Source organism: Chiloscyllium punctatum, chromosome 4 (genome assembly GCF_047496795.1).
Source record: "Chiloscyllium punctatum isolate Juve2018m chromosome 4, sChiPun1.3, whole genome shotgun sequence".
NCBI lineage: Eukaryota > Metazoa > Chordata > Chondrichthyes > Orectolobiformes > Hemiscylliidae > Chiloscyllium > Chiloscyllium punctatum.
In genome coordinates, this window is record NC_092742.1 from 57,442,279 (window position 1) to 57,456,435 (window position 14,157).

The 14,157-nt window shown below is 40.5% G+C and overlaps 1 protein-coding gene across 3 annotated transcripts in view; it reads left to right on the forward strand.

The window, feature by feature from the left end:
- arid4a (AT-rich interactive domain 4A) overlaps positions 1-14,157 on the forward strand; it is a 147,282-nt gene that overhangs the window by 25,513 nt on the left and 107,612 nt on the right. For all 3 annotated transcript variants that reach the window (XM_072568818.1, XM_072568819.1, XM_072568821.1), the window contains 2 exons: positions 4,447-4,557; positions 4,686-4,751. In XM_072568818.1, the coding sequence (XP_072424919.1) occupies positions 4,447-4,557; positions 4,686-4,751 (177 nt within the window). The remainder of the gene's footprint in view (positions 1-4,446; positions 4,558-4,685; positions 4,752-14,157) is intronic.

Below are 14,157 nucleotides of genomic sequence, written 5' to 3' on the forward strand. Positions count from 1 at the left end.
ATGATGTGATGTAATAAAGGATTACATTCCTTTAGCATTCTTGGTTGAATGTATAACTGCTTACTGACATTTTGCACTAGAAACCCAAGATCTTTCCACACTTCAGAAATCTGCCGTTGTTCTCCATTTTTAATATTTTTTAAATTCTTCTTGCCAAAGTAAATTTCACATTTATATTCACATTTGCCAGATTTTGCCCACTCATTCAACCTCTCTTTATATTCATCTGCAACCAACTTATGTCTTCACAGATTAATTTCCCACTATTTTGTGTTATTTGTGAATATAGCCGCCATGCCTTTAAATTAAGTCATTGAAATTGTCCAAAATTGAGGTCACAGCATGGATCCCTGCAGAATTCCACTTGTCATAGACTACCAAGTGGAGAAAGATCCATTTGTGGATACAATTTGTTTTCTACCACCTAGCCCGTTGTCTGTCCATGCTAACATCTTACTCCCTCTGCCATGAGCTTTTATTTTCTGCAGTGAAGTTTGATGTGGCCCCCTAGCAAATGATTTTCAGAGCTTCACCTCATTGTCTGACAATTTTTACCACAAGAGTGACTTCCTCTGGTCACAGTTGAATTTTCCTGCAATTTCGAAATTTTCTGGCGGTGAATTTACACACAGCGCCCATGAATTTTGAAAACTGAGTGCTGATAGTTTTGGTGGACTCAGCACAGTCCATTTCATTCATTGATGTCTTAAATTCTCAGAGGCTGATTTTTTTCCCCCAAGTGGAGGGTTTATGATTGTAGTGTTGGGATAGAGAGTTGGCCATTTCAAATTTGAGCTGAGGAAAAAATATTGTCTGAACTGGTTGTAAACCTTTGGAATTGTTTACCCTTGAAGGTTGTGGAAATTGGCTGTTTAGACATTGAGGAAATTGAGCAAAATGAGAGTGTTGCAGGAATGTGAAGTTGTGAATGATGGCTTCGTCTTCTGTTTTGAAAAGCCATTACAGCCAGACTACTAAGACCCCTTGGAATCCGAGTAGCACACAAACCCACCAACACACTCAAGCGAAAGCTAACAAACTTAAAAGACCCAGTACAACCCATGGACAAAACCAACATCATCTACAAAATTCCATGCAAGGACTGCCACAAACACTACGTAGGACAAACAGGAAGAAAGTTAGCCACCAGGATACACGAACACCAGCGAGCCACAAAAAGACACGACCCTCTCTCTCCCTCGTAGCCCTACACACGGATGAAAAAAAAACACCATTTCGACTGGGACAACACATCTATCCTGGGACAGGCTAAGCAAAGACATGCCAGAGAATTCCTGGAGGCCTGGCACTCCAACCACAATGCCATAAACAAACATATAGATCAAGATGCCATCTATCAACCCCTCAGAAAATGAACAGGAAATGACATCACCACAAACCCCAGGAACCCCATACAGGAGAAAGATATAAATAGAAAGCAGGAGACAACAGCTTCGCTTCACTTGGAGGTCGCTACTGATGATGTTGCCTAACCAAGTAATGAAACGACTGGATATCAAACCTACAGCTCAGCGAGCAAACTTACACCCTAAACCTCAACCTGAGCTACAAACCTTGCAATTACTAGTAATGTTGCTTGTCTTAATGTATAGTTTGCTTTTTCACCAAAAAGCGTTAATTCTATTGTGTCTCGAACAGGAACCTTGCAAGTGTAGGATGAAAAATACAATGAGTTTGTTTCTGCATTCTGAGATGAAGTATTTTATTTCCATATTACACCAAATTGTGCTGAATTTGAGTGTCTTTTGAACTTAACAGTTTGATTGGGATTGATATGGGTTTTTTTTCAAGATCCTGACTAAATTCAACTTCACAACCTGGTTACAAAGCATTTATTTAATGCTGTACTGTAGTTTTAAATATTCTTAAATTTTGTTTAAAACGTACATTTAGGCTGTGTGCAATCTAGAGTGCATCACATAGTCAACATTAGATGGTTGCCATTGTTATCTTAGTCATGACATATGTTGCTGTGTAACACCTATCAGTGATTTATTCCGTAAAATGTGTGAAAAAGAGCTCCTTCGAGTTTCACTATTTGTTTCTCAAGGGTCGAAGATGACAGATTATTTGTATTGTATGATTTAGTCACGTGCAGGCTGGATATAATTTGCTGTCTACTATAAACAAGAATTTGCATTAATGTAGAATGAAGTTCATAAGAAAAGGAATATTGCAATACTGCATTAGTAGTTCGATACCTGAGCTAGCTTTTCTCCTTAATATAAAAGCAACAAATTTATCAAAAACTTCTAAACAATCATTGTATACATTATGCTGCCCTGTAAATTGTTTGCAGTTCTGTTGCATGTCAGAGACACTAAAAATGGCACTCAAGCAGTCGTGAACTCCAAAGGCTTGAAAATGGAGTATTTTGGATATTGCTTGTGAGATTAGTTCTGTTGTGTGGTTCTGTTTGCCAAGCTGGGAATTTGTCTTGCAAACGTTTCGTCCCCTGTCTAGGTGACATCCTCAGTGCTTGGGAGCCTCCTGTGAAGCGCTTCTGTGCTGTTTCCTCTGGCACAGAGGAAATGTGAGATTAGTATTTGACAACAAAGCTGTGGAGCAGGAGTGCTAAACTATATTGTCAGTAGTGTACTGTTTTGCTTGCCTCAAAGTATGATTTCAATTTAATGTTCACAAATCACTGACTAGGATTGGATCTTTGACATGAAAGTTTAAAAACACATGACACTAAACGTTCTGGTCAGTTACTTGATCATTTGACATCTTATAAAAATTTGTTTCTAACCAGTTACAGATCTGCAACATTACAATTCCAAAGTGGTTATGGCACTAATACTTGGAGAAGATATGATTACTTAATGTTGTGAGTTAATTCTCTGGATCATAACTCAAGTGTAGGAGAGTAAGTAGTGGATGCAGTACCCACTCTTCCCTCTTTATCTTGTTCTCTCCTGAAAGGATGGTTGGTCAAGCTCCCTGTAATTCATCAGCTCCGTATACCTTGCATGATGAATCATTAGCTGTTTACAGTGGTTCACTGAATACCCCTCTTGCTTCTGAGCCAGAAAATTGCAGGTTCACATTCCTGCTCTCGAACCTCAGTGCAAAATTCAGTATTGATACTCACTACATGGGGGTTGTTGCATTGTTTGAGGGGCCACATTTTGCATAAGACTTTAAAGCATGCCACCTGTCTATCTGCTATTGGTGGACATAAGACATTCCACAGCACTATTTCGAAGAAGAATGGTGCATGTCTTTGGCACCTAGATTAATGTCTAAATCTTGATGAGAGATAGCTATAAATATAATATGAGCACGAGGCATTGCTCTTATTGGAGCTTTCTACATACAAATTGATTGCCATGTTTCCTACATTGCACCACTTAATACCTTTCAAAAGTATTTCATTGCCTGGAAAATGTTTTTGAGACATTTATTTACCATCAGAGGCATGATAAAATTCAACTGGTCCTCCTCTTTTATGAATCTGGCTATGACTGTCAACCTATGATTTGTGCTTTTGATTGCTTCTGTGAAACTATGTTACTGCATGAAGGTAGATTGAGGCAGATTTAGTTTAAACATTGAGGACATTGTGCTTTTTTTTTGTAGACTGGAGATGGTTAAACTGGTTACCTAACATGGTGTGCCTGAGTGCCAAAAGATGGCTTTTGTTTGACTGCTATCTAATAGTACTATGCTAATTAAACCACGGAAATCTTGTTTGGATGATAGAATACCACCTATTTGTTGGTTATTCAGCTGGTATATGGGTGTTATAGGATAAAGGCATGAATATACATGCCCGCTTAAAATGCCCTTACGCTCGACTTGCAGGCGCAGATTTTGTCTGTCAGAGGGCATTTCAAATACTGTTTTCACTCTTGAATTAAAGGATGATGTAGAGATGCCGGTGTTGGACTGGGGTGGACTCAGTTAAAAATCACACAACACCAGGTTATCGTCCAACAGGTTTAGTTGGAAGTATAATTAAAGGATGGCTAAGTCATTTTATTTTTCTGCAATTACAGCAGGAAATGCTGGTTTCTTAATTTCATCTTCCACTTCTTCAAGTTTGGGCAATACTGAAAACAATTATTAAGCATCCCTCACTTTTATCTCTTCTTTTAGTTATGTCAAAACAAAGACCAGACTAGGACCTTTGGCTTAGTTCCACATCTATCAATTTATTGCTCTGTGGATTCGGGTGGAAACCACTATTTCAGAGCAATGATAATAATAGTGCCAGAAATATTTAGCAGACTTGGCAACACTTGGTGAAGAGAGAAACAAATTTAACGATTTAACTTGAGTATGAATTTTTGCCTTTGTTCTGAAGTTCCATTTTAGGTCAATTTTGGATTTTCCATATAAGACTTCGTTCAAACTGCTTTGAATTGATTTTTAATTCTTGATTATTTTCTAACTTTGATATATTATTTTTCTGATTTACAGGCAGCTGATGAGCCTGCCTATCTCACAGTGGGAACGGATGTTAGTGCCAAGTACCGTGGTGCCTTCTGCGAGGCAAAAATTAAGACCGTGAAGCGATTGGTAAAGGTCAAGGTATGTTGCTTGCTGTTCACCAGAAATCTATAACTTTATTCAGTTATGTTTGGCTTTTAGTTTTACTATGATGCCTCATTGAATTTTCATAATGTCTAAGCCTGTTTTATAATTTTTATATTGTGTAGGTGATCTTTAAGCATGACAGTTCTACACATGTTGTCCAGGATGACCAAGTAAAAGGCCCGTTAAGGGTATGTATGACTTTTTTTGTTGACATTCTGCCCGAATTGATCTAACCTGAAATTTTGTAGTTGTGCAGCCAATAAAGACTGCTTTTTTGCACTTTTATAATATTAGACGCCTCTTTCATGATTTCACTCCTATTGCTATCGAAATCCTCCTGAAACCTTTTCAATGCATCCAAGTGAAATCCTTGCCCATTTACCAAGGTTTCCCTACAATAAAAAAAACTCTCATAAAATTACATGCACTGTTACTTCTATTGAGTTCTACTGGCCTATCAACCCCATACTTCACGATCTCAACTTGATCTCCAGTTCTCTATGTGTTAGGTTGTATTTATAGTCCTAATGAATTATGAGTTGTTGAATACATCTTCAGTGCAGAATGTTTGGGATTTAGGTACTTCTGGATTTTGGAATTTTCTGGATTATTAAATAACCTTGGAATGCCTAACTCCAAATGTATGCACTCAATATTAGTAATACCTGAGACATAAAACAGAGCAAAACTAGTGTTAAGACATGGTAGTGTGGGTGGGAAGATTGGTAGTGATTGGGTGGGATGAGTCCAGCAAGAGAAGCAAGTTTGAGATTATTTGAGTTTGTTTGGATGACAATGAGTTGCAGATTGAGTAGCCCACTGAGCATAGGATCAAGGTACACTATGCCGTAAAAATGTAATGGTAGATGGTAACAGTGCAGTCAAAGAATGGTGCTGTTTCCTGCAGCACAGAGCCTGAATTTAGACAGCTGTGTTGTCTGCTTGGTTTCAGGGCTTTTGGACAAAATCTCTGGATTATTACCCAAGTCATGTGTAAGTTGTCATTCAGTATATCAGCTTAAAGAGACAAATGTGTGACTCAGAGACTAGTATGGGAGAAACAGGTTCTGGCTCATGGGCAGTGGCACCGTTACTGGGCAAAGTGAACTGAAGGGACAATCTCCACCTGGAACAGGGCGGGTGGTCTTTCAAGCTGCATAACTAAGGAAGTACAGAGGACTTAAAACCAAACTAATGAAGACCAGGAATCAAGATGGAAAGATGTAGCAAATCAAAGAGCAGAGTCAAGGCCAAAGAGAAAAGTACTAATCTGGGAAATGATGAACAGACCACAACAGGAAGGGATCGAGAGTACAAATCTAACAGTTAGCTAATAGGTAAGACTGAAAGTTAGAAAAATAATGAAAGTATGCAACTGAAGGCTCTGTATCTGAATCATTAGAGTCAAAGAGATGTATAGCACGGAACAGACCCTTTAATTCAACTCACCCGTGCCGACCAGATATCCTAAATTAATCTAGTTCCATTTGCCAGCACTTGGTCCATATCCCTCTAAACCCTTCCTATTTATGTACCAATCCAGGTGTCTTTTAAATGTAGTAATTGGACCAGCCTCCACCACATCCTCTGGCAGCTCATTCCATACATACACCACCCTATGTGTGAAAACTTTGCCCTGGAGGTCCTTTTTAACTCTTTCCCCTCTCACTATAAACGAGTTCTGGACTCTTTCCCCCCCCCCCCCCCCCCCCCCCCCCCCAACCCAGGTAAAATACCTTGTCTCTTTACCCTATCCATGCCCCTCATGATTTTATAACCTTGTATTAGGTCACCTCTCAGCCTCTGACACTCCAAGGAAAACAACCCCACCTATTCAGCCTCTCCCAATAGCTCAAACCCTCCAACCTTGGCAACATTCTTATAAATCTTTTCTGAACCCTATCAAGTTTCACAACATCCTTCCTATAGGAGGGAGACCAGAATTGCATGCAATATTCCAGAACTGGCCTAACCAGTGTCCTGTACACCGTAACATGACTGCCCAACCCCTATACTCAATGCTCTGACCAATAAAGGTAAGCATACTAAACACCTTTTGCGCTATCGTATCTACCTGCAACTCCACTTTGCAGAAACTATGAACCTGAACCTGCACTCCAAGGACTCTTTCTTCAGCAACACTCCCCAGGGCCTTACATCCTGAGGCAACTTTCTTTGTGGTCCACTACACCAATTTTGGTGTTATCAAACTTACTAAACTGTACCTCCTATGTTCACATCCAAATCATTTATATAAATGATAAAAAGTAGTGGACCCAACATCAATCCTTGTGACACATTGAAGGTCACAAGCCTCCAGTTTGAGAAGCAAACCTTCACCACCATCCTCTGTCTTCTACCTTTTGAGCCAGTTCTTTATCCAATGGCTAGTCCTCCCTGTATTCCATGTGATCTAACCTTGCTAACCAGTCTACCACGACGAACTTTGTTGAACGCCCTTCTTTTGATGAATGATGAAGGGCTTTTGCTCGAAACGTTGATTTTCCTGCTCCTCGGAAGCTGCCTGACCTGTACTTTTCCAGCACCACACTAATCTAGACTGCGAATCCTATCAGATTGCATGGATCATTTGGAGCAGCAGTTAGAGGCAATGAGGAATTTACAGAAGCTCGGTGACATGATGGATGGCGAATCCTAATCTCTAGCATCTGCAGCCCTGCAGCCTGATAGGATTCGCAACCAAGCACATTTGCTGCAGACATAGTCATCAGTAACATGGACATTCTCCTTAATCTCCCACATCTGACACATCACTCTACTAAAGGCCATCTTTGCACCTTCAGAATCTACAGAAAATAGCACTGTCTTGTTGCTTTGAAAAATATTGATCTAGGCTAACTTAGTAACTGTGTTTTATATTCTAAAATTTTATTCGAGGTAGATGTCAGTAAAACAGAGACCCAAAAAAACCACTCCACTCATTTCTGTAGAAGTACAGCAAGGTTACACGTTAAACATTATGCACTGTTCCTGTGCTGTGAGTTCCTCCACATTGGTCCCTCCAAGGTCAGCTGTGAATTTTGCTGTTTGTTAATTTTTCTTAGACCCATTCTGATGTCCAGAAAATGTCTAGCAAAGGCATTTGCTGCTGTGTCAGGCAGCAGTGTAGATTTCTTTCTTTTTCTTTCTCTCTCTCTCTCACTGACCATGTAGTCTTTGCTTTTGCTCTCCTCTTCCTTTTTAAGGTGCCGTTTTTATTGATCTTTTTTCCTCAAAGTTTCAAAACAATACAACAGCATAGAAAACAGTAATTACTGCTCCTGGAATTCGAAGAAATCACCCACAGCACCTAAAATACCTCAAAAAAGGAGCAGCTCCTACAGCCACAATTTTTCCTGTCCTCCATCAATAGGATAATGGCTGATTCAACGCTCCTGAAGTGATATTGATGCAAATTCAGGAATATGAATACCTCAGAAATGCTTTCTCAGAGAAATATTTCCTGAGACCAAGGTGCCTCAATTCAAATCTATTTCATCATTCCAGTACATTTCCTTCGCTGTTGAGAAGTTTCTGTAAGTCCAATTCACTTTAGCCTGCCTAATGGTAACGTTCGCTCCCACTCTGCCCCTCAATTGCTGTGTCAGCTGATCTTTCCCTTGACCATGCATTTTCCCTTCAGTCATTCAGGCAGTATGATCTTTCAAAAAAAAATTAGGAAGAAAAGAGTTAAGTGTTCAAAAAATAAGTCTGGAGAATTACCAACTGAAAAGTGAACTAATTGCAGATGAAGTGCAGAGAGTCTTTACATCATTCTTCACTATAGAGGACACCAGTAGCAATGAGGGAAGTGCTCTTGAATAAATGACTATAGCTGACAAGTGCCTTAGCCTTAATGGATCTCATCATAGGTTCTTAAAAGGAGTAGCTTTGAAATAGTTTTTGCATTGGTTTTATTTTCCGCACTCATCCTCAATTCAGAAAAGTCTGGGCTAGATTGGAAGGCAGCAACTGTAGTTCCTTTATTTGAAAAGGGAGGGCGACAGAAAGCAGGAGACTCCAGCTGAGCTACCCGAGCATAGTTCACACAGAGTCTTGGAAGCTATTGCTAAAGAGGTTATGATAGCACGGTACTTAGATGAGTTCAAGGTAATCGAGCAGAGTCAGCATAGTTTTGTGAAGTGACAGTTATTTTTTATGAATCTGTTACAATTCTTGGAAGAAGTAAGTTTGCAGATGACACCAAAATTGGAGGGTAGTGGACAGCAAAGAATGTTACCTTAGATTACAATGGGATCTTGATCAGATGAGTCAATGGGCTGAGGAGTGGCGGATGGAGTTCCATTTAGATAAATGTGAGGTGCTGCATTTTGGGAAAGCAAATCTTAGCAGGACTTGCACACTTAATGGTAAGGTCCTGGGAGTATTGCGGAAAAAGAGAGACCTTGGAGTGCAGGTGCATAGTTCCTTGAAAGTCAAGTTGCAGGTCGAGAGGATAGTGAAGAAGGCATTTGGTATGCTTTCCTTTATTAGCCAGAGTATTGAGTACACGAGTTGGGAGGTCATGTTGCAGCTGTACAGGACATTAGTTAGGCCACTTTTGAAATATTGTGTGCAATTCTGGTCTGTTTCCTATCGGAAGGATGTTGTGAAACTGAAACGGTTCAGAAACGATTTACAAGGATGTTGCCAGGGTTGGAGGATTTGAGCTACAAGGAGAGGTTGAATAGGCTGGGGCTGTTTTCCCTGAAGGCTGAGAGGTGACCTTATGGAGGGTTGTAAAATCATGAGGGGCATGGATAAGATAAATAGACAAGGTCTTTTTCCTGGGGTGGGGGAGTCCAGAACTAGAGGGCATAGGTTTAGGGTGAGAGGGGAAAGACATAAAAGGCAACCTTTTTACACAGAGCATGGTACCTGTATGAAATGAGCTGCCAGAGGAAGTGGTGGAGGCTAGTACATTTGCAACCTCTGGGATATGGGCTGGGTGCTGGCAAGTGAGACTAGATTGGGTTGGGATATCTGGTTGGCATGGACGTGTTGGCCCTAAGGGTCTGTTTCCATGCTGTACATCTCTATGATTCTGTAAGTGGGTAAATGGAGGACACAATTCTTGAGATTAAAGGGTGTGGAGTATAAGTGGGAATGGGACACTGAATAGGATGATCAGCCATGATTATATTTGAATGGAGAAGCAGGTTTGAAGGGCCAAATGGCCTGCTCCTGTTCCTATTTTCTATATTTCTCACACTTCTCTGAACACCCTTAAGTATTGATGAGCAAAACCGTTTGCATTACTCCAGATGTGTTCTTATCAGTGCTCTGTACAACCAAAGCATGACCTTCCTACTTGTATATTCAATTCCTGTTTGAATAAATTGGAACATTCTACTAGGTTTCCTAATTACTTGTTTACCTACATACTAGACTTTTGTGATTCATGCAAAAGGAGTCCCAGATGTCTCTGCTCTCATTGTTCTCAAATCTTTCATGACTTTTAAAAAAAAAATTAAAGTATTGTTGCCAAGATGACAATTTCACATTTACCAGCGTATTAACTGTCTGCCAGATCTTTGCCCACTCACTTAAGACCTCTCTCTTTTTGTAGCCTCGTTATATCCTCTCACAATTTAGGTTCCTGGCTACCTTTGTGTCGTCAGAAAATTTAGCAACCATACCTTCCAATCCTTCATCCAAGTCATTCAGATAAATTGGAAACATTGATCCACGAGGCACATTAAACAGAAACTGAAATGAACTAACTAAATAGATACTATAACTACAAGACCAGGTCAGAGACTTGAAATCCTGCAGAATGTAACTCACTTCCTCAATCCCCAAAGCCTGTCCACCATCCACAAGGTTCATATCAGGATGGAATACTCCTTATTTGCCTGGTTGAGTGCACCTTGAACAACATTCAAAAAGTTGGGCAACAGGCTTGAGTGCTCCCATATTCACAGTTGCTTCTCCCACCCTGGTATACAGCGGCAAACAGTGTCTTCCATCGACAAGAAGCAACACAAAAATTTCTTGGACTAACACACTAACCCAAGGTGAAGGACAAGGGCAGCAAACACATGGAAATAACACTGCCTCTACAAGTCACACGATCCGTGAAATATATTCCCAATCCTTCACTGTTGCTGGGTCAAAATCCTGGAACTCCCTCTTTAACAGCAATATGTGTACTAATGGGTTTATGTATACTAATGGAATGCAGTCAGTTCTGATATAATGTGATAGTTTCCATTCTCGTGTGATCTCACATGATAACAAAATTGCCCATAGGCCAGGCCGTTTAAACTGAAGGGGCTGGAATCGCATTACAGACAGTACAGGGAAGGGAAGTTCACATTCCACAAATGACGATCTAAATTCTTCAATCACGTTAAAGCTAATTCACGTTGAAGAAATGCGCATTTTCGCAGAACTGACTGTAAGTGGTATAAACTCACCAGCACGTTAAAGGGCAACTAATGATGAGTAGTAAATTCTGGCTTAGTCTATGAAGCCCAAGTGCTCTGAATGAATTTTTAAAAATGGTTACATCAGACCAACCTGAAAAAGACCAACTTATGCCTACACTCTGCTTCCTGTTAGCTTGTCAATATTTTACCTGTGCCAAAAGATGACGACTACATGATGAGTTTCAATTTTCCCTGCAATAACCGGTGATGTTGAATTTGTCAACTGGAATCTAGTTACAGTACATCCACCAGTTCACCTTTGACAACAGGACATACATAGAGTCATACAGATGTACAGCACGGAAACAGACCTTTCAGTCCACCTCGTCCATGCCAACCAGGTATTCCAACACAATCTAGTCCCATCTGCCAGCACCCGGCCCATATCCCTCCAAACCCTTCCTATTCATATACCCATCCGGGTGCCTTTTAAATGTTGTAATTGTACCAGCCTGCATCACTTCTTCTGGCAGCCCATTCCACACATGCAACACCCTCTGTGTGAAAAGGCTGTCCCTTAGGTCCCTTTTATATCTTTCTCCTCTCATCCTAAACCTATGCCATCTAGCTCTGGACTCCCCCACCCCTTTGCCTGTGTACCCTATCCATGTACTTGGTACCCAAGACTTTGCCTGTGTACCCTATCCATGCCCCTCATGATTTTATAAACTTCTAGAAGTTCACCCCTTCAGCCTCTAATGCTCCAGAGAAAACAGCCCCAGCCTATTCAACCTCTCCCTATAGCTCAAATACTCCAATCCTGGCAACATCCTTGAATTTTTTTTCTGAACCCTTTCAAGTTTCACAACTTCTTTCCGATAGGAAGGAGACCAGAACTGCGTACAACATTCCAACAGTGGCCTAACCAATGTCCTGTACCGCCACAAAATGACCTTCCAACTCCTGTGCTAAGTACTCTGACCAATAAAGGAAAGCATACCAAATGCCACCTTCAGTATCCTATCTACCTGTGACTCAACCTTCAAGGAGCTGTGAACCTGCCCTCTGAGGTCTCTTTGTTCAGCAACACTCCCTCGGTCCTTACCATTAAGTGTATAAGTCCTGCTAAGATTTGCTTTCCCAAAATGCAGCACCTTGCATTTATCTAAATTAAGGTCCATCTGCCACTCCGCAGCTCATTGGTAAGGGGTGACCCTCTTTGCTGTCCACTACACTTCCAATTTCGGTGTCATCTGCAAACTTACTAACTGTATCTCTTATGCTCATATCCAAATCATTTATATAAATGATGAAAAGTAGTGGACCCAGCACCAATCCTTGTGGCATTCCACTGGTCGCAGGCCTGAAGTCTAAAAAGCAACCTTCCATCACCACCCTCTGTCTGTTACCTTTGAGCCAGTTCTGTATCCAAATGGCTAGTTCTCCCTGTATTCCATGAGATCTAAACTTGCTAACCAGTCTCCCATGAACTTGTCAAATGCCTTCCTGAGGTCCATATAGATCACACCTACCACTCTGCCCTCATTAATCCTCTTTTTTAATTCTTCAAAAAACTCATTCAAGTTTGTGAGACATGATTTCCCACACACAAAGCCATGTTGACTATTCCTCCTGCCTTTCCAAATACATGTACATTCTGTCCCTCAGGATTCCCTTCAACAAATTGCCCACACTTGACAACTGGCTCACCGGTCTATAGTTTCCTGGCTTGTCCTTACCACCTTTATCCACTTTTATGTGTTTCAAGACATCCAGCACTTCCTCCTCTGTAATCTGGACATTTTTCAAGATGTCTATTTCCCTATATTCTGTATCTTCAATGTCCTTCTCTGCAGTAAACTGATGCAAAATAGTCTCTCCCCATCTCCTGTGGACACAAAGGCCATTTTGCCGATCTTTTGAGGGGCCCTCTTCTCTCCTGAGTTACTCTTTGGTCCTTAATATATTTGTAAAAACCCTTTGGATTATTCTTAAGCTTATTTGCCAAACCCCTCATGTCCTCTTTTTGCCTTCTGGATTTCCTCCTTAAGTATGCTCCTTCTGTCTTTATACTCTTCTAAGAATTCACTCAATCTATCCTTTACCTCCCTGACATATGTTTTTCTTAACTAAACCTTCAACTTTCTCTCATCATCCAGCATTCCCTACACCTACGAGCCTTTCCTTTCACCTTAACAGGAATATACTGTCTCTGGACTCTCATTATCTGATTTCTGAAGACCCCCCATTTTCCAACATCGAGCACACGTCACCGTGGAACCCCATTCACACCCTATCAATCATAAAAGTTAATACTTTGGTAATTCTGTTTTCTGCCAACCAACTAATTTTCTATGAATATTGATAAGTTACTCATTGTTACCATGAACACCGAGTTTGGACAAGAAACTTTTACGTAACACCCTGTCAAATACCTTCTGGAAATTCATATAAAGTATGAATCTGTTCCCCTTTTTTCACAGCACATGGTACTCCTTCAAAAAGCTCCAATAAGCTGGTTAAATGAGATTTCTTCTGCACAAAGGAAGTTGAGTTTTACTGACTGACTTGAGTTTTCTAAGTGCCTAGCTATAACCACTTTAATGATTCATTTTCACGCCTTCCCCTGACAGTCATCACACTAGCCTATAGTTTGCTGTTTCCTATTTCCCTCCATTTCTGGACTGGTGGAGTTGTATTTGTTCTTTGTATTAGTACTTTGTTCTGATGGAACCTTTCCAGAATGTAACATTTTGGAAAAATAGAATAATGTATCTACTACCTCATTAGCTACCTCTTTCCCTGGGTTTTGTAATTTTGCTAAGTTTCTTTCTCCCTTTCACCTTCTGATTTATAGCTATTACTAAAATGTTCTTGTGCTCTCAAAACAGAGACAAAGAAAAATATTTGTTTATTTCTTTACTGCCATCTCCTGATTATCCGCCCACTGACGGAAACTATGGGATAATCGGGTGGTCTGATTAGCAAGTTGGCAGCTGACACTAAGATTGGTGGAGAAGTGGATGGTGAAGGGCTGTCAGCAAATAAAGCAGAATATAGAGATTTTGGAGAGTTGGGTAGAGAACTGGCAGATGGAGTTCATTCCTGGCAAATGCGAGGTAATGCAGTTTGGAAGATCCAATTCAAGAGTGAACCACATGGTAAATGGAAAAGCATTGATGTACAGAGAGATCTGGGTGTTCAGGTGAATTGTACCCTGAAG